At 36.4% G+C, this 27,712-nt stretch overlaps 3 protein-coding genes across 5 annotated transcripts in view; all 3 read left to right on the top strand.

The window, feature by feature from the left end:
• On the top strand, positions 1-1,038 carry LOC145950362 (uncharacterized). The gene is made up of 2 exons (XM_083061452.1): positions 1-278; positions 366-1,038. Exons 1-2 carry the CDS (start codon positions 1-3, stop codon positions 1,036-1,038), a joined length of 951 nt encoding a protein of 316 aa, XP_082917578.1.
• A 1,756-nt stretch (positions 1,039-2,794) lies between these two features.
• On the top strand, positions 2,795-3,469 carry LOC145950361 (uncharacterized). Its single transcript, XM_083061451.1, has 2 exons — positions 2,795-3,227; positions 3,330-3,469. The coding sequence occupies exons 1-2, from the start codon at positions 2,795-2,797 to the stop codon at positions 3,467-3,469; spliced, it is 573 nt and encodes a 190-aa protein (XP_082917577.1).
• A 14,476-nt stretch (positions 3,470-17,945) lies between these two features.
• The window catches only part of LOC109793511 (mitogen-activated protein kinase 18), a 35,610-nt gene continuing 25,843 nt past the window's right edge, over positions 17,946-27,712 (top strand). For 2 of the 3 annotated variants that reach the window (XM_029275174.2, XM_020352975.3), the window contains exons 1-10: positions 17,947-18,137; positions 18,232-18,357; positions 18,803-19,211; positions 19,334-19,461; positions 19,572-19,631; positions 25,788-25,937; positions 26,065-26,220; positions 26,358-26,569; positions 26,694-26,795; positions 26,948-27,111. In XM_029275174.2, coding sequence (XP_029131007.2) covers positions 18,331-18,357; positions 18,803-19,211; positions 19,334-19,461; positions 19,572-19,631; positions 25,788-25,937; positions 26,065-26,220; positions 26,358-26,569; positions 26,694-26,795; positions 26,948-27,111 — 1,408 coding nt within the window. In that variant the 5' untranslated portion in view covers positions 17,947-18,137; positions 18,232-18,330. Of the gene's footprint in view, positions 18,138-18,231; positions 18,358-18,802; positions 19,212-19,333; positions 19,462-19,571; positions 19,632-25,787; positions 25,938-26,064; positions 26,221-26,357; positions 26,570-26,693; positions 26,796-26,947; positions 27,112-27,712 lie in introns of all 3 variants that reach the window. The other variant, XM_029275172.2, reaches the window with a different exon arrangement.

Genomic DNA, 27,712 nt, shown 5'->3' with positions numbered 1-27,712 from the left:
ATGGAGCAGGCCCTCGCATCAGAAATCCTTGCCATGCCGAAAAGGGCGAACACACCTCCCAGAGCCAACAAAGCCAAGGCATGCCGATTTCACCGAAATAGGGGGCACTCCACCGAAGAATGCTCGGTGCTGAAGGACAAGCTCGAGGACCTTATCAAACAGGGTCACCTCAGAAGCTTTATCAGCCCCCATGACCACCAGTCAAGGGAAAGAGACCACCACTCTCGCGAAGCTCGTCTGCCAAGAGACCGACATCGCCGATCACGTTCGCCCGAGAGGTAAGATAGATCGCAGCGCCCTAGGGAAGACAATGACCGACCATGGAAGGTGATCAACACAATAACCGGAGGCTTCACCGGAGGCAGGTCCACCTCTTCAGCACGAAAGCGACACCTCCGAGCCGTCCGATCAATGAACAGTGTGAACCAACCAAGGATGCCGAGGATGCCTCCTATAACCTTTTCTGACCGGGATTTCCGTGGCGTCGACCCCGTACAAGACGACCCCATGGTGATTTCAGTCGAAATGCACAACTGCATCGTGAAGAAAACATTGGTCGACCAGGGGAGCTCGGCCGATATTTTGTACTGGAATACTTTTGTGCAGCTTGGGATCCCGGAAGAGACCCTAGAGCCATACCACGAACCACTGGTCGGCTTCTCAGGCGAAAGAGTGATGACGAGGGGATGCATTAACTTGTACACCCGCTTCGGATTCTATCAAAAGTCTTTCCGGGAGATCAGAATCCATTACATTGTGGTGCACGTGAACACGTCGTACAACGTTCTTTTAGGCCGACCGTCAATCAATGCGCTGGGAGCCATTGTTTCGACACCTCACCTGTGCATGAAATTTCCGTCAAAGGATGGGCAGGTGATCACCGTGCACGTCGACCAGAAAATAGCAAGAGAGTGCTACCTCTCTAGCTTGAAGGTGCAACCTATGGCCGTCCCCCAGACGATGACAAGAGGCGTGAATGTGGTCAGACAAGAGATGACCGAGCACATCGACCTCGATCCTCGGCTAGGAGAAGAATAGCGGATCGAGCCTACAAAGGACCTTGTCCCGTTTCAGCTGGGACGGGTAGCCGAACAGGTCACGCACTTGGGATCCCAACTGAGTAAAGCCGATTCGAACCAGGTGAAGCGAGCGGTTCGAGATAATAAAGACCTATTCGCATGGACGGCGTCGGACATGCCGGGGATAGACCCCAATTTCTTGTGTCACCGATTGGCTATATGCCGAGACGCCCGACCAGTAGCCCAAAAGAAGAGGAAGATGAGAGACGAGAAGAGAAAAGCCGCGAATGCCGAGGTGCAAAAACTGTTACATGCAAAGTTCATCCGAGAGGTCACATACACCACCTGGCTAGCTAATGTGGTGTTAGTCAAAAAATCGAGTGGGAAGTGGAGAATGTGCACCGACTACACCGACCTTAACAAAGTCTGCCCCAAGGACACCTATCCACTTCCATGCATCGACTGACTCGTCGACGGCGTGTTTGGACATGCTATATTTAGCTTCCTAGATGCCTACTCCGGCTACAACCAAATCAAAATGTACCCGACCGACAAAGAGAAGACGACGTTTATAACCAAGAACGCCAATTTTTGTTATAAAGTAATGCCGTTTGGGCTCAAGAATGCCGGGGCGACCTACCAGAGGTTAATGGACAAGGTGTTTCAGGGTCAGATCGGCCGAAACATTGAGATCTATATGGATGATATGGTGGTCAAGTCCAACTCTCTAGCCGAGCACTTAACCTACCTAGCCGAAATCTTCGATGAACTTCGCAAGCACAACATGAGACTCAACCCCGAGAAGTGTACCTTCGGGGTCAAGGGAGACAAATTCTTAGGTTTTATGCTATCTACGAGAGGCATAGAAGCGAACCGAGCCAAATGCCAGGCCGTGTTAGACATGCGAAGCCCGAGCAACCTTAAAGAATTGCAACGCCTTGCAGGAAGATTGGTCGCCTTATCCCGATTCCTCCCACGGTTAGGCGACAAAATTAGCCCGATGACAAAGCTCTTGCGGAAGGCTTCGGCCTTCTCATGGGATGAACACTGCGAAGCCGCCTTCGCAGCGTTGAAGACGACCTTGGCGACGCCACCAACCCTCACGAAGCCTAATCCTTTGAGCCCGCTACTTGTATACTTGGTCGTGTCCGAGGAGGCGATCAGTTCGGTTCTGGTGCAAGAAAAAGAAGGCACCCAAGCTCCTATATATTTTGTCAGCCGACTACTACAAGATTCAGAAACCCGATACCAGTTGATAGAGAAGGTGGCACTTGGTTTAGTACACACTTCCCGACGCCTATGTCATTACTTCCAAAGCCACCGAATTGTTGTACACACTGACTGTCCGATCGCTAAGGTACTAGGCAAACCCGAACTCGCCGGAAGAATGATGGCTTGGTCGATTGAACTCTCTCAGTTCGACATTACCTTCAAACCGAGGGGACCGATCAAGGCTCAATGCCTGGCCAACTTTGTAAACGAACTTCACCCGCACGGCCAATTTGAGGAACATTGGTGGATCCTCCATGTAGACGGATCCTCAAACAACCAGGGGAGTGGGGCAGGAGTGATCTTAGAAGGACCGAGAGGGATAACCCTGGAGCAATCCTTACGTTTCCGGTTCAAAGCTTCAAAACAACCAAGCTGAATACGAAACTCTATTGGCAGGATTAAGGCTGGCCGAGGACATGGGTGCATCAAAAATTAAATGCTGAACCGACTCCAAAGTGGTGGCCGAGCAAGTTGGCGAAAATTTCCAAGTAAAGGACCATAGCATGATGAAGTACTATCATGCCTATCAAAAACTGAAGGCGAGCTTTCAGGAGGTGTTGGTCGAGCACATCCCGCGCAAGGACAACACCCGTGCCGACCAGTTGGCTAGGTTGGCCGCGACCAAGAAGCCGGGCCATTTGAGAACAATCATTCAACAAGAGATCGACCACCCTAGTGTCGAGGCTGAAATGGTGGCAAGTGTCGAGGCCCACCTGGCCGACCCCAGTGACCCCCCAGATTGGCGAGACGAACTCAAGGCATTTCTCACCAACGGAATCACGCTGGCCGAACCGACCGAGGCCAAACGATTGAGAACTCGAGCTAGTAAATACGTCGTTATCGCCGGCCAGTTGTATAAACGCGACTTCTCTACCCCCTTGCTTAAATGCATGAACCCCGACGAGGCCGACTACGTCATGAGAGAAGTACATGAAGGTATTTGCGGAATGTACTCAGGAGCTAGGATGACCGTCTCCAAGCTCTTGCGAGCCGGGTACTATTGGCTGACCATAAACTGATTGTGCGAAGTTCGTAAAGAAGTGCCAACCGTGTCAAAAGCATGGCAACTTGATCCATCAGGCGGCCAAGCAGTTACATTGCATTCCCACAGCATGGCCATTCGCCACTTGGGGGGCCGACATACTCGGTCCCTTCCTGGTTGCCAAGGGCCAATGTAAGTTCCTCATCGTCGCCGTGGACCTATTCACCAAATGGATCAAAGCCGAGCCCTTGGCGTGTATCTCGGCTCATCAAGTCCAAAAATTTCTGTGGAGGAATATCATCACCCGTTTCGGTGTCCCACACACACTTTTGACCGACAACGGCCTGCAATTTACCGACCGAAAACTAAATGAATTCCTAGCCAGCTTAGGAGTGCAGCACAAGGTCACATCGGTCGAGCACCCACAAACAAACGGTCAGGCCGAGTCAGCCAACAAGGTCATCCTTGTAGAATTGAAGAGACGGTTAAGGGAAGCAAAAGGAGCATGGGCCGAGCAGCTGCCCGAGGTGTTATGGGCCTATCGATGCACCCCCCAGTCAACTACGCAAGAAACACCTTTTTGTCTAGTCTATGGATCCGACGCGATGATCCCAGTGGAAATCGGATAACCATCATTCCGCTGAGCCCACTTTGATGAAGCAAGCAACGAGGCCGAACTCCGAACAAACTTAGACACGATAGAAGAAATTCGTGATCGAGCACTTGTCGTGGCCGAGGCCACCAAGCAACGCTACAAAAGAAGATTCGACAGCAAAGTGAAGCCTAGAGAATTCCGAGAAGGAGATCTCGTTTGGAGAGCTACAGGTGAAGCGAGAAGGGATCCGAGACAAGGAAAGCTCGCACCAAATTGGGACGGACCATACCGCGTCCGACATAACCTAAGCAATGGGGCATACAAGTTAGAGTATCTGTCAGGAGAACCGATTCCGAGAACCTAGAACTCCTCACACCTAAAGATGTATTACAGTTGATGTAATAGTGCACTCTTTTCCTTGGCCGACTCTTTTTTCCCTAAGGAGGGTTTTGGGTCGGCAAGGTTTTTAACGAGGCACTTCACTAATAAAAACTTCAAATTTCATCATGTTTCCCATTTTTTATTGTTGTTATTTAGGTCACATAGGCCGAGCACTACGCACTCTCACACACTTGAACCAAGCAACCCTTGGCCGACCGCTCCAAAGTACGCTCGAGCCCTACAGGTTTCCCTCCCGAGTAACCTCCTCGGCTAAGGATGCACCTAGGCCGAGCACTACGCATAACGCGCACTTAAACCGAGTAATACTCGGCCGACCACGAAACGCGCACTCACACCTTAGGTTTCCCTCCCGAGTAACCTCCTCGGCTAAGGATGCACCTAGGCCGAGCACTACGCATAACGCGTACTTAAACCAAGCAATACTCGACCGACCATGAAACGCGCACTCGCACCTTAGGTTTCCCTCCCGAGTAACCTCCTCGGCTAAGGATGCACCTAGGCCGAGCACCAAACACAAACGACGAGGCCGAGTTATCCTCGGCCGACCACTAAAAATGTACTCGTGCCCTACGGGTTTCACCCAAGCATTACGCGCCAACCATTCATTCACGAAATTACTCTTAAACCGATCACTCTCGTATGCTCATGGCCTAACATTGAGAGATCGACCACTCAAAGGCGCACTCGAACTCGACAGTAACACGCATCACGTACTGACACCGAGCAACCCTCGACCGGACCCTCAGAAATACACCCGAGCGCTCTCATTTCGGTCACCGATGCGTAATTCGACACGCCGCTAAAATGCATAATCTAGGCCCGAGCATGATCAACCCGAAAGATTACAATCCAAGCACTCTAGGTTTATTTTAACATTCAAATCGCAAAATCATCCTCCTCGACAATATACGAAGTCGATTCGTTTTAGCAATCGATGTTGATATACATGCGCAATTAAAAAAGCAATATTCCATTAATCATGGCCGAGCAAAATGGCTAATGACAAATAATTATCTTCCCACCGGCACCAATGGCCAAAATAACAAAAGGCACTTACGGCCCGGTTACAAGAGAAGCAAAAAAAATCCTAAACTATCGACAAGCTGATCCCCTAATTAGCTCCCGAGCCTCCAGGATTACCCCCATCGCCGTCGCCCATCACATCAATGATCGGATCTTCCTCCTCGGCCGATTGCACAGGAACTTGAGTAGAAATGCCCTGACGAGGAGCCTCGGCATCGGGCTGGGCCCCTTGAGGGAACTCAGCGTAGCTTATAAACTTACCACCCAAAAAGTCTCAGCTAACATCAAATTGAAAGTCATCCGGGACCTCGCAGAAGTGGTAAGCTTGCCTGACCGCATGTTGGAAGCCGGCGTCATGTTGGGAAAGGATCTGCTCGGTTGCCTCGGCCTCAAACTTGGCAGCAGCCTCCTTCAACCGAGCGATCTCATTCGCCGAGGCGGCGGCATCGACTTTCATTTTTTGCACAGCCAACTTCAAGTCGTCGGCCTCCCGTCTATAGGCGTTGGTAGCCCTCTTCAGTTCTTCAACCGACTCAGTTAACTTGGCGTTCGTAGCCAACGCCTCTTTCACTGTGGACTCGGCCTCCCTGAGTCGGCCATAGATCCTCTCTTCCGAAACGGCATGCCTGTTCATCACATGTTTGGCAACGAGGGAGGTCCGAGTATCAAGCTCACAGAAAAGCTTATACGCGGCCTCGGCAGACATACCCTCCAAATATTGCAACCCGCCTCCAGTTGCAAGGTCCAGGCCGACCAGGTTCTCGGTTTGTACATTAGGAGCGAGGAAGTTCGACCCGGCGACGAAGGCAGGAATGGCGAAAGGACCACAGCCCGATTGATCCAGGGATAGTTATTTCGGGCGTTTGCTAGAAGAGCTCGGACGCTCTGGCTCTATATTGTGCTCGGCAGCCCTCACCCGAGAAGTGCTACCTTTCTTCCTGGCATCGGCCAGGGGAATGATCACGTTGGTCGGCTTCTCCCGTGGATTCTTCAAAGCCGACCTCGGCGGCGGGACCTTCCCGCTAGCCTTCGCCTCCTTCGCCCTCTGAGCAAGAATGGAAGTAACATCTAACTTGCCTCCGGCCATTAAACCTACAACAGAATAAACCTTAACATCAATTCAAACCACTGAAAAATAGTCGAAGCCTAAAACACATACCTAGCAAGGCCATCTCGAAGTGAGACGTCTCAAAAATGTCCAAAAGGCCTCGGACAGGCAGGCCTTTCGGTAACTTGTCAAGGAGATCCACAATTTCTTTATCCTCGGTAGGGAGTTTGGATTCGGGTATGGCCTCGAAGCGTGTCGGGTGCCTCGTCCAATAAAAGGGAAATAGAGGAGACCCGTCTCGGTCATAAAAGCAATTCTTCAATTCCGACCCCCAAAGAACCTTGAAGAAACCATCCTTAAACCCCTTGTAAGAAGAGGTGAAAGCCCGGAGGAATCCTCGCTTCGGCACTTGAGCCAGTGACACCCATTTCACCGGCTTGCTCGGGCGACAAATATAATAGTAAAAGAAAGACAACGGTCGGGGAGTAAGACCCAAGCATAGACACAAGTTCCGAAATGCCTACATAGCGGCCCAAGCGTTCGGATGCAATTGGGTCGGGGCCACATTGAGTATTCGGAGCACCCCCATCTGAAAATCGTCGAAGGGCAACTGTATTCCGAGATCCTCGAACCAACACATATAAGCGTAAAAGTAGTCGTCCTCATCGGACCCCGGCTCCAAAAACACGAAGTCAGTGTCCGGCCCATCATCCACGCATGCCTCGGCAAGTAACGGAAATGCATCTTCCCCTCTCCCGAAGCACTTGTCTAAAGACACGAATGTGTCTAACAGCTCTTGGTCGGATAACTTGGAGAAGTAAATGCCAACCTCTCCGTCTACCCATTCATACCCCGGCATTTCCACCGTGCCGTAGTCAATATTTGGTTTCGACCGACCACTCGGGCCGACCACACCCTTGCCTCGTGCATCGTCAAGCACCTCCAACTCATCCCCGCTTATTTCTGCATGAATGGCTGCAGCACATGGGTCCGGCTGACCGACCCGACCTAAGCCTCTATCGTCTACCTCGGTCGCCCGGGCCAAAGCCACGGCCAAGGTCACGGGAGGCGATACCTCGACCACGTCATCCCCACTGTCTTCCTGTTCCGGGTGGTCGGAAGGGAACACCACTTCACATTGTAACGGTGGCAGCCTCGATATCTCGCTCGAATCCGATCCCTCCCCATCTGACGCAGCGCTCGACACCTCCGACGACGTCCAACTCCTTGCCGAAGAGTAACCTTTGTCCATTTATTACCACAAATTAAAAAATACAAAATTGTACCTTGATCGGTGAGCTCGGCTAAACTCTTTAACTCAGAGACCTCGGAGAATTTACAGCAAGTAAATGCTCCAAAACTCCCCCTATTTATATGCCAGCTAAAAAGGGGGAGGTTAAAAGATACCTCGCAACCACAACCGTTCGATCTGGACCACCCAACGGTCCAGATTTTGTAACCGTTGGACCCGTAACCGCTAGGGCCAACGTGGCACACCACGTCCATAGAGTTCTCGGCACTGGCTCTCAATAATTGAGGTCTCGGCATAGACCTCCTCCAATCGAGGTCTCAGCATAGACCTCCTCCAGTCGTGCTCGCGGCTCCTCCAATCGAGGTCTCGGCATAGACCTCCTCCAATCGTGCTCGCGACTCTTCCAATTGAGGTCTCGGCATAGACCTCCCCCAGTCGTGCTCGCGGCTCCTCCTATCGAGGTCTCGGCATAGACCTCCTCCAATCGTGCTCGTGGCTCTTCCAATTGAGGTCTCGGCATAGACCTCCTCCAATTGAGGTCTCGGCACAGACCTCCCCCAGTTGAGGTCTCAAAAAATACCTCCCCTAGTCGCTCTCGGTTCTCCAATTGAGATCTCCGGAAAAGATTCATTAAGCGAAGACCTCGACACACCCAGCCACAAACGAGCACCACCAGCGGTCGAGACCGATCCTTACTCCCCCACGAAAAACCACGACGCTTTATATTTGTAAACGTCCTCTTCTTCTGAATCCTCGACGCTACGGGGGTTGTATACCGTATGGGACCGAGGCCGACCCGACCGACCCAACCGAATACCAGAACCCAACAGAGACCGAAATCAATACCCAAACACATCGAACACTCGCCAAACAGAAGGGATCGGTTTACTCGGCCGATCCCCGGGACTCCACCAGTATGATTACGAAGGGATTAACTTAAGGAATAAGCTGGATTAACCCCCTAATTTTCCGGGACCCAGCTCCTAATCACGGCCCAATAAGAAACACTATAAATAGACCCCCTTCGAGGTATGTAACTAACTTTGACCTATCGCATTTATTACGCCGAACACTTACTTGAGCGTTGGAGTGTTTTTGCAGGCACACCCCCCCTCACATCGGACTACCCGAATAGGAACGAGAAGACCGAGACCCAGGATCAGACCTGACACAACAAGGATAATTGAAGTGTATATCCTAACACAGGAACAATTTTATATCACTATCATTTTCAATTACTAATTTTGAATAAAAAATTGTAAAAATAATAACTTATAATATTTTGATTTTAAATAAGGTATGTTGACTGAATTTTTCTAACTGAAATACATTAGAACATGCATTAAAGACATGGGTGGACAATATGCAAAATTTTTGCAGTTTACTAGAGCTTATCCTATGCATAGTTGTAAGAATTCAATTCTTTGTGGTATTAATTATTATTTTTTCAATATGATAGGTGAATTTTTTAGTAGATTTATTGGTCAATATAGTACCTAAAGTTAGTGAATAGTACAAGATTAATTATACTTTTTTGACCACAAGAGTACAAATCTATAACATATTATAATGCTCTTTTAAATGATGAATTTAACTATAAATTCAATTGAAGTCATTAATTTTGATTTGTTTAAGTGAGAAAAGTAAGATGTTTGATAGATAATAATTATAGTCATTGTTATTTGGTATTTGGTTTTCACTTTTTTTTTTTAAATATCTTTCATCTTTTTTTTATTTTATGAAAATCACATATATCACTATAAATAGTTAAAATATCATTTTAGGACAATTGGTTCAAATTATCTCACACATACAATACTTTTTCTTCACCTACTTAACTATTTCTTAACAATGTTTAACTATAAATTTTTTGAGATGTGAAGATTGATAACTTTAGTGATTCTCAATTCAACACATTTAGTAAGTGTGCTTTTTTTTATATATATATATATATATATATATATATATAATTTTAGACTTTCTTCTGAATAGGTTAGTGAAGAAGTTGAGTGTGTTTCTACAAAATTAGGCTCTGAAAAGCATTTTGGCAAGTAATTTTTGGTAGATGAAACGTGGAAGATTATAGTGTTGCACATTCATCTGGAAAGGCAACTTTTAAGTAAAGTTACCAAGTTGATGTAGAGACATTGCCAAAGGTTGTTGCTAAACCATTCATCTCTAAGAGTAAGTTCAAGGTAGATAGATCTAGTTGTGGTTGTGATATTGCGACATGAAGTTGTTGCACGCCTTACCCCTATTGCATAGTAGCCTTTGTTATATATACTAAACAAGTTAAAGATATGATAATCTTAAGCACTTGTTTTACCTTTCTATTTATTACACAACTAATATACAAGATAACACAATCATGTTCCAAACAAGTGAAAATTAGTTGATTGTATATATGATTCTCAATATATTATTGCATAGAACAATGAAAGAAAAATCTAAGTCCTAGTTAATTGTCATTATCATTTATGTTTTACTTTGTCTTGTCATCATGTATGGCCATACCAGATATAAATATGTCTTCCATTGGCTCAAGCTTTCTCATCAGCTACTCAAAGCACCTCAACTCTAGTATATTTACTTTATTTATGAATAAATTCAATTTTAACAACAATTTGAGTTTATGTATATATGCTTTTTTGCGAATTTTGATGTAAAATTCATAAGAAATATAAAAGAATTTCTAGTATTGGAACTTGAATTCATAAATTATTATGTGGTGGATTGTGGAGGAACAATGATGAATTAGGCATGAAAATAAATGCCCTTGTGTCATCATCATGGTGTGTTAAATAACTTAAGCTAAATAGCTATACTTCTCTTATTTTATTTTTATTTTAATATCTATCTTGACATATTAGAAAAAAATGTGAATTTATATTTTTTCAAATTAATTTTATTTTGATTATCCAATCAATAATCAACTTCTTTGATTTTGGATATTCATTTGGATTTTATGTAATCTTCTATCATTGTGTTAGGTTTATCGAGACTAACACTACTAAAATTTCTCTTATTATATGCGATTTTTCCTGCGAATTTTTCATAAAAATTTGCAGGAAACGTTGTTCTTACAAATTTTTCTGCGAAATTTTATTTGCAGGTAATATCTTCGTATATAATATATTTTTGCGAATTTTAAAATTTGCAGGAAATTTTCTTGCGAAATCTCTTGCGAAAAAAATTCGCAAGAAAGTTTCCTGCAAAATAAATTTGCAGGAAATTTTCCTGCAAAAAATATTTGCAGGAAACTTTCCTGCAAATTTTTTCGCAAGAAGTTCTGCAGGAATATTTTTTACGAAAAAATTAAAAGAAAATTACTATAAATTATATATTTTAAGAATTCATAATCTTTTATTTTCATGTCTAATACATAACCTTTTAAATTCTAAGATTGTAAATTATAAGCCTAACACTCAACCATACAATTCAACTTGTAAGGTAGGTGTTGCCCTAACTTATATACTCTTTAATTGTTTTATTTTCAATCGATGTGGGACTTGAAGATTTTTTAAAATATTAAACTTATGAATTTAAATATTTTTTTTTATTTTTCCTGCGAATTAAAATTTGCAGAAAAATCTGCAGGAAAAGTTACCTGCAAATTCTTTTTACCATTTAGTAAAAATTACTTGCGAATTTATTTTTGCAAGAAAATCTGCAAGAAACAAAATAAAATTCTTACAATATTTTCTGCAAATTTTTACCATGAAATTTTTTTTTCCATGATTATTAAAATTGTAGCAAAATTTGTAAGAAATATCTGTAAATTATTTTTTGCAGGAAAATTGGCAAAAAATTTCTGCGAATATTTTTTGGCAGGAAAATTTGCAAAAAATTTCTAGGAATATTTTTTTCCAGGAAATTTCGCAAAAACTTTCTACAAATATTTTTTTACAGAAAAATTTGCAGAAAAATGACACTTTTCTAATAGTGTAATAATGGATCAAATCACAATGTGACTAACTTGAGGTAAGGAATAAAGAGTCAAGTATTTCATTTATGTAGACATTATGGTGGTCCTTCAGATTTGAAACGGTGTCGGTGATGATTCATGATATATACAGTGGTTGACATTGCAAATGACTACTTGACTATAAAAGAAATGAATATGTAGTTAATGCTTTCTTCTTATTCTAGTTCTTGACAACATGGTGTGATGTCAGCTTTCTTGTCTGCTTAGGTACAAGGAGTATCAACTTCAAGATTTTAGTTCTTGGTTTCTCAAAGAGGTAACACTCAAGTAAACAAACAAAAAAGAAATTTTTTATTGTAAAAATATATTTTTTTTCAATAAGAAACCTTGTACTAAATTGGTTGTATCATGTCTTGATAGTAAGATGAAATAACATTGTTAGCTTACCCAACTTTAAGTTTGTGTTATTTCTTTTAGCTTGAAGAAGCTTGACTGTAAAAGAATACTTGATTATTAGAGTCTAGAAAGACTTGTCTGTAAAAATATATTTGGTTGTTAAAGTCTGGAGAGGCTTTGTGTTGAAAGAATACTTGGGTAGTTGCTTGAAGAGGCAAGTCAAAGAACACTTACGTTGAGCCAAAAATGGCTTGTGAAAGAATACTTGTATCTTTGTAAAATTAGTGAAACTTGATTAGGTTAATCAAGAACCAAACGTAGTCTCAATGGTTAAGACGAATTATTATAATAATACTATGTGTTCTTCTTATCTTATTCTTCATCTACTCTCTTAAGGTCTTGCTACTACTTTCCATTTTAAAAAGTGTTGAGTTTTTTATTGATACTATTCAACCTTCTTCCTAGTGTCTCTTTTTTCTCCATAATTATGCCTCTTTGGGCGAGCCTTCATAAGAGCTACCACAAAGCTACATTCTATCTAAGCAAAAATCACACCACTAAGCGAGAATATGATTCTAGGTAGAGAATCATTAGCCTTAAATGCACATTGGGTGAGCATGGATCCTCGTTGGGCAAGAACATGAATATCTTTCATGAAGATTCATCTTCTCTCATAAAAGATAGCAATCACAAGTATGACCCACCACATGTAAACCACCAAGAAACAATTGAACAATATATATATATATATATATATATATATATATATATATATATATATCATGAATTCAACTTAAAATAGAAATCATCAAAATCTCATTTCTTTAAGTCACAAGTTTCCTTACTCTTGAAAACCCCCTACTTTCAAGTTAGAAAACAACATCAATTCTCAACAATTAAGTCACCAATAAGCTAAGCAACATCAATTACAACTTAAAGATTCAAAAAAACAAACTTCCTTTACCTCAAATATTTCACAAAGCAAGAAGATGAAAAGAAGATAGAGAAACCTTGGAACCTTTCATACGACAACTTCTCTCTGCGATTCTTAGCTCCTCAGCTTGAATCCCTACCTCAACAACTCGATCTTTAGTCTATAGAAGTCGAAAGAAGAAATTTCTTCCTTGGCTCCAAACCTTATCTTTCTAGAACTTCTTTCTAGAATTTAGATAAATGAATTTATGACGTTCAAGTTCTTTGAAAACCTTATATACTTTCCCCCGTTCTTTGTCAACTTTGATCTCCACTTAGACATCTCTAAATAGATTAACTCTCAATGATCCCTTGATCTTCAAAGCCCCATAAAGCAATTAACAACACAACATAACATCATAAACCACCATATATCACATCCTCATGCAATTAAAGCGTTAAAACAAATAGTTAGAGGTATCAAATGGGCCAGGTTGACCCAACCCAATGTAACAACCCAATTTTCACTAGGCCTTGGGCCCAATTCGTTGCCCGGAACGGGTCGTTTCAAAAGTGAAACGGGCCGTTCCGGAATAAAGAATTTGCCTAAAAACGTAGTTGAGAACGGGCCATTTTGGTTTGGAGAACGGGCCGTTCTGAAACTGGAACGGACCGTTCTGCTGGGATTGAGAACGGGTCGTTCTGGTTTTAGAACGGGCTGTTCCAGTTGAGAAATTTACGTAGGTTTGAAGGGCCCAGAACGGGTCGTTCCGCTTTTAGAACGGGCCGTAGTGGTAGGTGAGCCAGAATTCCTATAAATAGGGGGCTTCACTTCTCATTTTTCAGACACCTCTCATTCTCATTCTTTCTTCTCTTCTGTTCTCTCTTCTTTCCCTCTCCTTCTTTCTGAAGACCAAGAAGAATCTAGAGGAGGAGGTTCTACCCTAGTTTTAGTTCCGGTCCCTGTTTAAGGAAAAAGAGGAGGAGGTTCTGCCCTAGTTCCTATTTATCCAGGTACGGGGGAAAAAGGGATTATTTATATGTAGAGTTACATGAGGGAATTGGGTAGAGGAAGAGTCCTTAGGGTTATGAGTAATTTATAATCATTTCTGTTTGGAGAATTAATTTTCTTATGTGATTCTGTATATCTTTAAGACTACGAATATATGATTTATTTGTAAAAATGATGCTCTAGAAGAGAGAAAGAAATTATAGAAAAGTGCCTGTAAGTTAAGTTGTGAAAAATTGGATGATTTCTGTTTGAGGAATTGATGATCCCATTAGATTTTGTATATGTTGAGGATTATAAATATGCTAATAATTTGTAAGAATGATGATCTGGGAGAGAGAACGAAATTGTAGAAAAGTGCATGTGAGCTAGGTTTTGGAACAATTGGGGATTTTACTGTTTATGTTAAAATTATATTAAATTGATAATTCTATTGTTTATTATATTAACTTATGAATGTTATTATATTATTTAATAAGAATTGATGATTTAAATGTGAATTGCTTGAGGGATGTGTAAATCCTTATTTTGTTAGACTTATCTGTTGTGTATGTGATATGGAATTGTGTATGTGATATGGAATCGTGATATGAGATGAGATGTTGTATGGACATGATTAAGAATGTGATTGCGATGTGTTTCCTCACACTAATGACTAGGGATGGCACGACCCCTGGGTAAGTGGTGCTACAGGGAGGGCGTGACCCTAGCATGGTGTGGGATGAGTAAGACAGTTAACACACACCACTTATGTCGATTATGGCAGCCCTGGCATAGGGTTAATTGCAAGAGACTGTATGGATTGTAATGTGATTGTGGTTCCTCACACTCATGCTTCAGGGACGAGCGTACTCCTGAATGATCAGGGATGATACGAACCCTGGGTAGGTGATGCTTCAGGGACGAGCGTACTCTGGGATGATCAGGGATGATACGAACCCTAGTATGGTGTGGGTTGAGTGAGGCAATTAACCCGTATCACTTGTGTCAGATGTGGCGAGGTCTTGGCATAGTGTTAATTGTAAGATTGGCTTGAATTATGGATGTGGAATTGATATTGTTAATCGTAAAATTGTGTGGATGGTGATGGATTGATAAATTATGATACATGCTTATATATATGAATTATGATGAGATTTCATTATGATGTGGTTGTATGTACTTTGCATATAGATATTTTCTTTTCTCACCGTATAAATTGTGGATGTTTTAGGTGAGGAAGATCCGGCTACGAGTAGAATGCCAATAGTTGAATTGTGGGTATGCTCTGATATTGTGACATCGGGGCAGAGGATTTTTAGGACATAGATTTTATATGGATTTGGAATTGTAAATATGATTTTGAAAACAATTTGTAAACTTTCAAGTTTTATTTTCAATTATTATGTTGGTTATTGATAAATGAATATGAAGATTTTATGTGAACCCTTTTACCAACGTTAAAAATTTTATTCTTTAGTTTATTTATATGATTAATATTTATATATGTGTTGGGGTAGTAAGGGTGTCACATCAACCTAACCTACACGGGTCAAATGTTATTCTAGGCTAGGTTAACTTGACCTATATTTTTTCGGACTTCCATTTTTGGCCCAACCTGACCCATGTTGGGCCATTAGAACAAATTGACCTAATTAATTAAAAAAAATACATTAAAAAATGAAATCAATTTTTTTGCAATGAAAAAATTATAATATTATTAATTGATGCTATATACTAATTATAAACAAGTAATTAGGCAATAACAATCATATAGTCTTGGGTATTTATAGATGTTCATACATCGAAAGTCAAACATATTATATTTGGAATGGTAGTTAACATATTATTTAGAATTTCCTATTAGGTTTAAATATTTTATTGTGATCAACTGTTAAAGTGTTTCAACAATTGGATTTTAAATGAGAATTTAACACTTTATTCACTATTCAAACCCCTTCAAATTTAGCATTACAATATGGAAGATCATGCTTGATAACACACCTTGCAAGTGCATCTCTATAAGTCCTAGGATCAAATTTTTACTTTAGTAAAGTAGCTTTATTATCCAACATAACCCCAACATCTTGGTTCCTAGGAGATCCAATGTATTTAATAATATGATGTCTTAAATGATTAATACTTGAAAGATGAGCAAAGAAACTCTTATAATGGTTAACCTTTCCTTTAAGTTTGTAATCACAACTTTGTAAATGAACACAAAATAGTGAAAGACTATTACTACTATTATTATATCATATTTTATTATTTTATAATGCATTATAGATTTATAGGGTTGACAATAATGATAGTTCATTATTTCCATTATTAATTTAATGGGCCAGTCCATAAGCTTATGAGCCAACCTAACTTGGGCCTATTTGGTTTGTCAGGCTTAGTAGATCGAGCCAAAATAGCATAATTCTATTTAAAATTTAGGACCTAACCTAACCTTATTTGCGAGCTCTACAAATAGTGTTACAAATTTTCTTTTTAACGTAATGTTTTTCTTTTTAATATATCATATTTATTTTAATATTATAAATTTATACTATTTATTGTATAAAAAATATATGAATTACTAACCATATTAATTCTATAATGTTTATGTTACTAATTATAGTAATTTTACCTAATTAAAGTAGTATTGTCTCCATGAAAAATATATGTGGTCATTATAAAAAAAAAAGAAGAAGAAAAAAGTCAGGATTTACTTTATTTCTTCATTTAATAAATATAAAATTTATCATTCAATAAATATAAATTACAGTATAAAATTAATTATATTATATTTTATTATTTATTATTTGATATATTTTGTATACAATAAATAATATAAATTATTTAATATTAAAATAGATAATATAATGTTATCAGTGTGTTAACAAAACGTTAAAAATAAAATTAAAATGAAAAAGAAAGACAAGAAGTGATTGTATGTTTATATTTTTTATATGAGAAATATAAATTATATAATTAATTTACAAAAAAATACTTTTAATATATGATATTTATTATTTATTAATTTTAAACTGTATCATGAGAACTATATTACATATATGATTATTGTATGATCTAATTTTTTTAAAGTTTTTTTATTTAATTTAATATAATGTATACAATATTAATATGGTTATTAATTAAAATATTTTTATACAATAAATAATATAAATTTATAATATTAAAATAAATAATATAACTCAAGTGATATATTAAAATAATGAAAAAAGTGTTAAAAAAGAAATAAAATTAAGAAAATGTATATTTATAGTTATTGTATAAAAATACATTAAATAATAAATTATGAAATCAATTTATTAAGAATTAATAGTTTTATTTAATAAATTCATTAGTGATTAATTTGAAACTAAAATAACATTAAATATTTTTTATATAGAAACAGTTAATTCATGCAACTATGTTATTTATAATATAATGTTGAAGTTGTAACTTAAAGAGGCAAGTAGTTAACTTGATTGCTTAGATAGTATATTTATAGAGGGTCATGCAGAGTCATGAACTCATGAATTTCTCTACTATTTTCTAAATAATTGTTATATTTTATTACCACGTAAGTATCATTATAGAACCAAGACATTCCAATAACATTGGTATTCCAAGACTTACCAATCATTTGTAGCGTACCCAAAAAATTAAGATAAAAAATAAGAAAAAAAAAGTACAAAAAATATGGTAGACTAATCAAAACCCATGAAACACTAAGAAAACATAAACGAAAGAAATCTACCATTGATTGCAATAAAAAAATATTACCACTTATGTGTCCATTACTAGTTTGCATCTTACCAATGTGTCACAGTCTATGTGAAATGCTAAGTCCCATAGGTTATTATGTCAAAGTCAACATATCATGTTATCGTCAACTAATAGACAACTAATAGTAAATTCTTGAAAAACAAAAATTATGTAATTAATAAAAGGGGAACCAAAATTGTGGATTTGAAGGATATAAGGGATAAAAAGTGTCATTTAGCTTGAACTTTATTTTATTTATAATTCATAATAACTATTTTAATTGTCAAACCAACTTTTATTTCTTATTTATTTTTTGTTATTTTTTTTATTTTTTAAAAAGTGAAGAGAGTTGTGCCTTTTTTTTCCCAAGTGAATAATAAAATTCTTTTTATTGCCTTTACAATTGTGTTTCATTACATTTCTCTTTGATTTGTTCTTGGCTTCTTTTTCTTCTCTTCTTCCACGCGCTCAAATCCTCCAAAGTGGAGGAGGGTTTGAGTCGCAATAATCAAATACATGCTCTAGGTTTGGGAGAGACAAATATTGAAGCTTTAAATTTATGTCAAGGTTTGTCAATTTGAATATTCTAATAACAATTTATTTCCAATTTAAGATTCCTTGTTTGATTTGAGAAAGGGTTTTCTGTGTCTCTTGAATGTAGATATAGGCGTGCCTTGTGAAAATAAATTCCCTACTACTGGATCTATTTCCAACAAAGAGAAAAGGAAAGAAACAGAAAAAAAAAAAAAAAGACAAGACAATGACACAAAAATATCAACTCAAAAAGGTACATTTACTTTTTTTAATTTATGAATTGGATTTTATGATGAATAAAATGAACATTTGGACATCAAATGCAGGAAAAAAGAGAGTGAATTTTGAATATATAATGATTGAAAATAAGGATGCTTTATTCTCTTTTTTAATCCTTTGTTTTTTTTTTCAATAGATTTAGCATTTATGAATTTGATAAGTTATATATTTTGTTGTGCTTCAAATATTATTTGACACAAAAATCATTACATTGTTACATATATTATGATGTTTGTTAATTGTTTATTTTTTTTAAAGAGATATTTACTAGATTTAGTTTCAAAATTCAAATAAGTATTTGAGTCAATTAATTATGATATCTCCTTAGAAGGGTTTGATACATTTTTTTTTGTAGTATCATTGACTTTAATTTGATAAATTTGTCTAGAACATTGAGTTTTAGAGTTAATAACATGCAGGAGATTACGGAGTTGGAGTTTTTCAGTGAGTATGGAGATGCTAATAGATACAAGCTTCTCGAAGTTATAGGGAAGGGTAGCTATGGAGTTGTATGTGCAGCAATTGACACACACACCGGGGAAAAGGTTGCTATAAAGAAGATTCAAGACGTCTTTGATAATACCTCTGATGCCATTAGAATTCTCCGTGAAGTCAAGTTGTTAAGGCTATTAAGACACCCTGATTTGGTTGATATTAAAAGGATAATGTTGCCACCTTCAAAGAGGGAGTTTAAAGATATTTATGTAGTTCTTGAGCTCATGGAGTCTGATCTCCATCATGTCATCAAAGCTAATGATGACTTGACTCATGAACACCATCAATTTTTTCTTTATCAAATGCTACGTGCATTAAAGTATATGCATGCAGGTGTATACTTATTTTTCTTTTTCTTTTTCATTTTTGGACTTTGTATGCATTCTTTCTAATCTTTATTATTTTGATGTATTAGGCCATAAATCACTTCTAATTATGTCTATGTTTGGTTATAGCTAATGTGTATCACAGAGATCTTAAGCCAAAGAATATATTGGCAAATGCAAACTGCAAACTCAAAGTTTGTGATTTTGGTTTGGCAAGAGTTGCATTCAATGATGCCCCAACAACATTATTTTGGACAGTATGTAGTTTTATTTAATTTAAAATAAAAAAGTTGTCTATGTCTATTTTTATACATTAAATTAGATGTAGCATGATTAGCCATCTTTATTTTTTTGTGGCATATTGTAGGATTATGTTGCTACTAGATGGTACAGAGCCCCAGAGTTGTGTGGAACTTTCTTTGATAAGGTACAATTTTGCTTGAATATATGTACTTAAGTGTTTTTTGTGATGACCTATCCACATCTGTGTATGAGCCTATGACACCATCTGGAATCGGTCCAATAATAATCCATTTCATTGATGTTATTACCATGAATAAGATATAAGCTTAAGTTATTAGATAAAGATTAAAGACACACAAATGGTTTTATATTGTAACACATGTTATAAAAGAACCTTTTTAACTAGAGGCATGGAAAATGCACAGGCCCACCTGCCTTGTGCTAATTTTTTTAACCTTTTTATTTAAATATGGAGGCAATGTCGATTGAACTTTAAATTATTTGGTCACAAAGGCTTTTATACTATATTATGAACCAATTATTCTAATAATTGAAGTCATTAAAAGAATATACATGAATAGTTTTATATTAACAATTATTATCCAAATATGTCATACTACAAATACATATTGACATTAACTATGTTTTTCTTTGGTTCCATTTATTGTTCTTATGATAATGTGCCTTAGTTTTCTTAAATTCTATGTTCCTATTTCTTTTCTTATAAAACTAGATTATATTGTTTCTTTATAGTTCAACAAATTTGAAATACACACTACAAAAGACAAACACATCGATTTGATTTAACATATATTGAATAACTTTGATAGTTTTTGACACATAAACAGAAAGGAATGGAATGATTTTGTCTTTCTTCCACCTTATTAATGTAATTAAAATGCTACACTATTTAAACCTTTTGTCCAATTTTGTTCTAATTTAAAAATACTTCAAAAATTAAAGATAATCCATATGTAACAATTTGTCTTGTTCTAATTTGTCTAAAAATGTTACCTTTTGATTCCAATTTAGTACTTGTGGATTGAGAGGAACTAAAAATTGTAACATAAGTAAAGTCTTTCATTTGATTCCATTTTTTATATGTTCTTATTTTAACTACATTGTTAATTATTGGATCCTTCTTCTTGGTTTATTCAACTTTTGTTACTTGTTTTATTTTTAAATTATAGTTTTCTTTTGGTCATATCATGTCAATTACCTCTTGATATATATTTTTGGTTCTTAAACTTTGAAATCATTCATAATTGAGATTGCTACTATATAGTTGGATTGACTTAACTTGTGCTAGAAAAAAAAATACACACACAAACAAAATCACCTATATATATCCTAAAGATCTCATAGATAAAACACAAAATATTAACATGGTTCTACACTTTTTATCTAGGTCCATGAAGTTTCCTTAAAAGTGTTTCACTATATCAAATGTACTTATTGGAATTGTAACATATCTCACATTTTGTATCCCTCTACAAACTTGAGTTCCCTTACATAAGATTTATATGAAATGATAACACACTTTCACTATAATAAGAGACCTTTTCTCACACAAGTGATGATACACCTAAACACTTCTTGTCTACTTTTACTTTGGTCAGGATGATCAATATTCTTCATATGATCCTTTTACATAGCAACGATTCATGGCTCCATTTGAGACTTAGTGAAACTTAATTGTCGTATCTCTCCCCTTACATTCTTATTATGGTAGCGGATTTTTTCAACTTAAGATTCACCCCATTATCACTTAGAATGCACCTTTTGACTTTCCACCTATTGTGTTTATTTGGAAAATTAAAATTGGATTGATTTTTTCAACAATTTGTAGGAAAAATATTTTTTTCGCATCTACTCTTTTAGTAAAATGTTAATTATGAGCAATTTTGAAGACAAAATAAGCTAATTCAATCACACACTTCAAGTATGTATTGATTTCATCCCTTATATGTCAAAATTAGTATGGAATACTTGAATAATAGACTTGTTATTTACAATGATCATCCAATTAGAAATAGTTAACTATTACAAGCATTTAAGTTTGAGGTATTTCTCTATAGTCCATAATTTTAATTAGAAGGAGAAATTCTATAAAAAAAATATTATATCTGAGTTTTAAATTGGAGGTTTTGAGTTTAAAGTGGCATGATGTAAAACAATCAACTTTGTTCTTTTTCTTTTTTAATTAATTCAATTTACACAATTGCTCTCTAGTCTAGTTTTCTTTCTTGATATGATATCATTACTATGACTTCTACATTTTTGAGTTACATTCCTTCTTCGTGGTTTTGTTGATTCCTTCACCAAGCCAACTTGTTTCCTCCCCTATTTCTTGATAATGGAAGATTAATAGTATTTGTAAGCAATTATGTTAGAAAAAAGGGAATGGGCCTACAACTACTTAGGCCAATTGAGTGAGGTCATGTTAGCGAACAATTAGTTGTATATAAATTGGAAGAGGAGTTGAGAGGGATTGAATCTTGTCTTTTGCATTTGAATTAGGGCCTTTGGAAATTGGGTATAAACCCTTGAAGTTCTACAAGTTAAGCATTATATTGAGTGGAGAAATCCCATATTCTTTATAATAAGATTACTTGGCTTGCATGAAGGATCCAACAATCCTTTTTTCTCCACTCTCAAATAGTCTTGGGCTTAATTTTGTGCCTCACCATTGGGTGTTAGCAACTACATTTCACAAAAAAAAAGTATGAAAATGGCATCATTACCAAGAATAAGATTGACTTCATTGATGAACCATTCCACAAAGCCAAACCTTGCTACTGGTTGAACCTATTATTCTTAGGAGTGAAACAATAATATAATTGCCTTTTGGATTCCAAATTCAATCTCCAAAGAAATTATTGTCAATATCATGTATTCCAATATTGCAACTGATATATGAAACGACTTACAAGACATGTTGAACCAACAAAATAGTCTTTGACTCTTCCAACTCAAGATGGATCTTCTAAGTTTTGATCAAGACTCAGTTTCAGGTAATCCTTTACCAAACCATAGAAAATTTGGAAAGAACTTACTGAATCGTTCACAACATATACAAGCCATTGTGGTTTTATTTAGCCCCTTATTGATTATAGTCAGATGGAATTTGTTCTCATTTTCCTTGTGGATCTCAATGAAACTATTTCTAAAATTTATAGGGGGTAGATTCTTTTAATGGAACCCTTCCCACTTGTAAAAATGTTTTCATTTGTTTTAATAAAATACAAAAGATTGAATAATTACTTTTCAAGGAGCATGTTTGTAAAATATTGGCTGAAAGTAACTATGGACAAACATATTAAGGAAACTAGATTAGAATAAGCACCATAGAACTATTTCAACTCAAACAAACAATCATACAATGGTGAAAGTTCATACGATGAAACTAAAAATGTGTTTTTCTTGGATATCAAAATGTTGCATTTATTAATGATGTGTTTTGCTTAGTTATCAAAATGTCGCATTTATTAATGAATAAATGTTTTTTTGTGTACTTTATATCTAGTAAATAATAATGCTTAGATTATAATACTTCCTTCTAGGAAGAAGAAGCAAGATTCAACTATGGCATTAGATTTCCTATCATAGTTGTTTAGAAGATTTTATTCTCCAATCTTTAATAACCATTATCAACATAGGAATATTTTTTATTATTAGGGATTATGCTTTATATAATCAAGCATAAATGATTTTTCTATTCCTCCAACCCTCTCAATGCATTTAACACCTCAAAGTTGAAGTACTGACCAATTCATTTGCTTAGAAAATGACAATGATTCTGCTTTCAAGGAATAAAAGAACCTAGCTATTTTGATTTGTCTTATCTACTTTGCATTGAATGCTCTCAACAAGTCACTACATTAGTGGCACATAGACCATGTTTGTTAACCAAGTTTGTTTTGTGGTCATAACCTTATTGGTTAGTGTGGAAAAAATAGGACAGGACTCGAAAGATTTAAGCGAAGAGTTTGTTCTTGAATGAGGGAAGTGGAAAGATAGGATAATAAATTTCTCTTAGATGTTAAATTATTTTTCCTCTAGGTAAGTGTGTTATTCTACTTGTTTATTCCCAATGCAAGGAGATCTATGATTGGTGTTGGAAATCAGGTAAAAATATCTTTCTTTTATAACACAAAATAGGAAAATATCTAGTAATTGAGGGAAACATAATATTTCCTAATCATACATATCTCATGTATTTTACCTATTTCATAAAGTTCCATTGTGTAGTTGAGACACACGAATGTATATATTTTTCATCTCTTTCAACATGCTATTAAGAGCCTAATAGAGACATAAAAAGGATTCATGATATTTGGTATACCCACTATTTTAAATGAATATTTTTTTGGGTGCACTATGTTCCTTTCTAGTGCACTCTCTTCTAGTAACACCTTTTTTTGGATATTAATATTGTTGTTGGCACTTCAACGACATTTTTGGCCACAAAGACCACAATTAGACTTGCTATCCACCAATGTACATGGCATCGCTGATGGCATATTGGTTGGATCCTTTACGTGAGTTTACTTTATCCAACCAAATAATTAGTAAAAATTTGGGTTGTTACATGTGGCCATTATTTAGCCTATATTTTCCAACACTAGTGTTGCCCTTCCCTAGGGAGCATAATAATAGGCCTCACGTTGTGATCCAAGGACTTTTGTCAAGCCTCGTCCCTTTCTCTCTCATCTTCATAGATGTTGGGTTCCTTTGCTTTTGATCATGTTTGTTATTCATTCATATCGTTCAAGCCCAACATAGTTATACTCTTGAATCTCCCACAAAAACCACATGGACCTTTAATGTATTACTATGAGTTAATGGCTAAGGATACAAAAAACCATCTTTCTCGCATTATTGTGTTGGTACCAACCTTTGATGGTGCTATATGGAAAAATATTGATGCTTAATTAGGTAGTTCCATTAAGTTTACTCTTCATCCCTCTATCAAACCCATCTTCCTAACCACATATTACATGTGAAATGTTATGTAGTAGAGATAATGCTTTTTATACGAATGACACTTAATGAATATATGGTGTTTGTTAGGACTTGATGACTCTCAATTTTCCTCAAAAGTTTGATGGTACAATTTTAGCATATTTGGGAAGAGACCATGTTGGCCTTCACAACTTTAATGAACTTTTACCTTTTATTGTTACTACTTTGATAATGTACAAAAAGGAACTTGAGAATATGAGTATCTTTTCATGTTTTTTTGTTCTTTATAGTTTGTCATTGGAATATTTTGCAACATATGACTATATTTTGGGTTCCCTCTTAGTTCCTAGCATGACCACAACATCATATACCCTTTGTCTAGATCCCTTTAAAGGTACACTCTAAAACCTCTGGTCAATTCCTTAAAGATATCTTTTATCTTACATCTCAAAATCATAACTCAAGATGGTCTTGTGGTAAGTCATCCCATTCTAAGACTTAACCCAAATGTGAGCACTACAATCAACTTGGACATACCATTGATTGATGTTGGAAGCTACATGGTAAACCATTGTATCCAATCATGCATATTAAAGGTGCTATGGAGAAAGGATTATATTGTATGAAGACAAAGTTCACACTCAGATAATTAGATACTCATGATAACTGAGCAGGCTCACCTAATGCTAGACAATCCACCTCAAGATATTGTTTACATTTTGGAGAAAATATGATATCCTGGAAGAGTAAGAAATAAGAAAAAATGGTAGCAAGATCACAGGTTAGGGCAAAATACAGAGTTGTGATGTTAGTAACTAGTGAACTTTATTTTTTTATGCAACTTCTCAATGAGCTTAACTTTTAAGAGAAGTTGAAAATGTAATTAATATGTGATAACTAGGTTTCTTTACACATTGCATCCAACTTGTCTTTCAAGAAAGTCCCAAACATATTGAGGTGGACTATCATTTCATCAAAGAGAAGGTTTAGACAAGAAATCATGACTAGTTTTGTTAACTTAACTCCAGCGATTAATTGACAGATGTTTTTACCCAATCTTTGAGGAGACCAAGAATTAATTATATTTGGAATTAGTTGGGCACGTATGATGTATGTGCTCCAACTTGAAGGTGAGTATTGAAAATTAGGAAAATATGTCTTTCATTTATTGAATAGAATTGGGAAAATATCTCGTAATTAAGGGAAACATAATGTTCCCTATTTGTACAAATCTCATGTAGTTTTCCTATTTCATAAACTTTCATTATGTACATGAGACACAAATTTGGCCTATTATGACTTTATTTTTCCTCTCATCCACAATTGGAATGTGTAATTTTTTAATATTATAATATTATTGGCATTTTTTGTGCAGTATACACCAGCAATTGATATATGGAGTATTGGATGTATTTTTGCTGAGCTGCTAACAAGAAAGCCATTGTTTCCTGGTAAAAGTGTTTTCCATCAATTAGATTTGATTACAGATCTTCTTGGAACACCATCACCTGAAATTATTACAGGAGTATGAATCATTCTTACTTTCTTCATTTGTCTTTCTCTTGATCTTATATGTCCTTGTTAATGTTACTTATTTCATGAAAAACTATTGAATAAGTATTTGACACAGACTTTTGTGTTAAATTATGCAGGTTCGAAATAACAAAGCAAGAAAGTACTTGATGAGAATGGAAAGGAAGCTACCTATGTCATTTGAACAAAAGTTTCCGCATGTTGATCCAATGGCACTTTCTCTTTTACAAAAGATGCTAGCATTTGATCCAATGGATCGACCAACTGCTAAAGAGGTATGTTTTTTAGTTACCTTAATGCGGTATATTGGTAGTGTTATACTATTACGTATAGTGCATTTAAAGATTATTAGAACTTGATATTTTTGTTCAATATATAAATAAAAAAAATTATTTTTCTTATATGGTTGCAGGCATTGGCTGATCCTTACTTCAAAGGCTTGGCCAAAGTTGAGAGAGAACCTTCATGTAAACCAATTTCAAAATTTGAATTTGAGTTTGAGCGGAGACGAATGATGAAAGAGGATGTTAGAGAACTACTATATCGAGAAATATTGGAATATCATCCACAATTGCTTAATGATTACATAAATGGATCTAAAGGCACAAACTTCATATATCCTAGGTTATAATACACTTTTGTTAATTATACTTTATGCATGTCTTCATTTTGGCTGATGTAATTATTTACATAAGTCTAAGGTATTTTTTCGAAATGCATGTTATTTATGAACACATGGTCCTTGTAGTGCAATGGATCAATTCAGAAGACAATTTGTTTATCTTGAGGAAAATCAAGGTAAAAGTGGACCAGTGCTTCCTCTAGAAAGGAAACATATCTCTCTTCCAAGGTAAGATTAACAATCACCACCTATGTAAAACTTTTCATGTGTTTTATTTAACTAGGCTATTGAACTTTGGTTCACATGTTTAGTTAATTAGCATTATTTAAACAAATATTTTCCCAATAGATATTTTAATACAACAATTTTCATTTTTGTAGGTCCACTATTTATTCCACTACAATTCCTCCTAGTACCCAATCAACCCTTGTCTTGAATGAGAAAAAGAAAATTGCACTAGAGGCATCTATAAGTTTAAGAGATGCAGGGCCAATTACTGGAAATCAATTAAAAGGTTTACAACCTCAACCACAAGTTCCAACAGGTATAAGTCTGGTCTATAATATTATGTTTGTCTATATTTATGAAGGTAAGGAAGGATAATGAAAAAATTAATAGAAGCAATAAAAATACATAGGAAGAGATTTAGTTATATTACTTAAATAAAAAAAATAATAGTAAAAGGAAACTAAACTAGTATAAATTAGCTCAAAAAATCTCTTATCCCTATAAAGTTATGTATCCATTTTGTGATAGGAATCTAGTAAAATTGTATCATCTTGTCTCCTTCCTTGAAAAACCCTGAAGGATGAAATCCATAGGTTTATCAAGAAAAAAAATACTCACGATACACTTAAGAAGGTAGGGAAGGATACATTAATGAACAATATAGTTTTGTTTTGAAAAAAAAAAAACATTTATATAAATCCTGACAAAGCTACCTCATTTTAGAATCAAATTCAAATTGCTAGAAATGTTTTCTTCTTAACTTTTTATTATGATCTCAAGAAACATCAAATGGATGGAAATATTATGTTATTAACTCATGCCTAAGAAATATCAAAAGGCCAATTCCATATCTTTCAAGCAATCTCACAATATAAAATAATTACATTAGGCTATGAAAAGTACAACATATAAGGAGA

This window comes from Cajanus cajan, chromosome 8 (assembly GCF_000230855.2).
Source record: "Cajanus cajan strain Asha chromosome 8, NIPB_CcT2T_4, whole genome shotgun sequence".
Taxonomy (NCBI): domain Eukaryota; kingdom Viridiplantae; phylum Streptophyta; class Magnoliopsida; order Fabales; family Fabaceae; genus Cajanus; species Cajanus cajan.
Note: the sequence above shows the minus strand (reverse complement) of the source record. Positions and strands in the feature narration are given on the sequence as shown.

What these genes read in the sequence shown, in the direction of transcription:
- LOC145950361 (XM_083061451.1), top strand. Translation starts at nt 2,795, where the DNA reads ATGATGAAGTACTATCATGCCTATCAAAAACTGAAGGCGAGCTTTCAG. An exon ending in CATGAGAGAAGTACATGAAG is followed by an intron (nt 3,228 to 3,329) that starts GTATTTGCGGAA and finishes AAGTTCGTAAAG; the next exon opens with AAGTGCCAACCGTGTCAAAA.
- LOC145950362 (XM_083061452.1), top strand. Translation starts at nt 1, where the DNA reads ATGGAGCAGGCCCTCGCATCAGAAATCCTTGCCATGCCGAAAAGGGCG. An exon ending in CGATCACGTTCGCCCGAGAG is followed by an intron (nt 279 to 365) that starts GTAAGATAGATC and finishes CACCGGAGGCAG; the next exon opens with GTCCACCTCTTCAGCACGAA.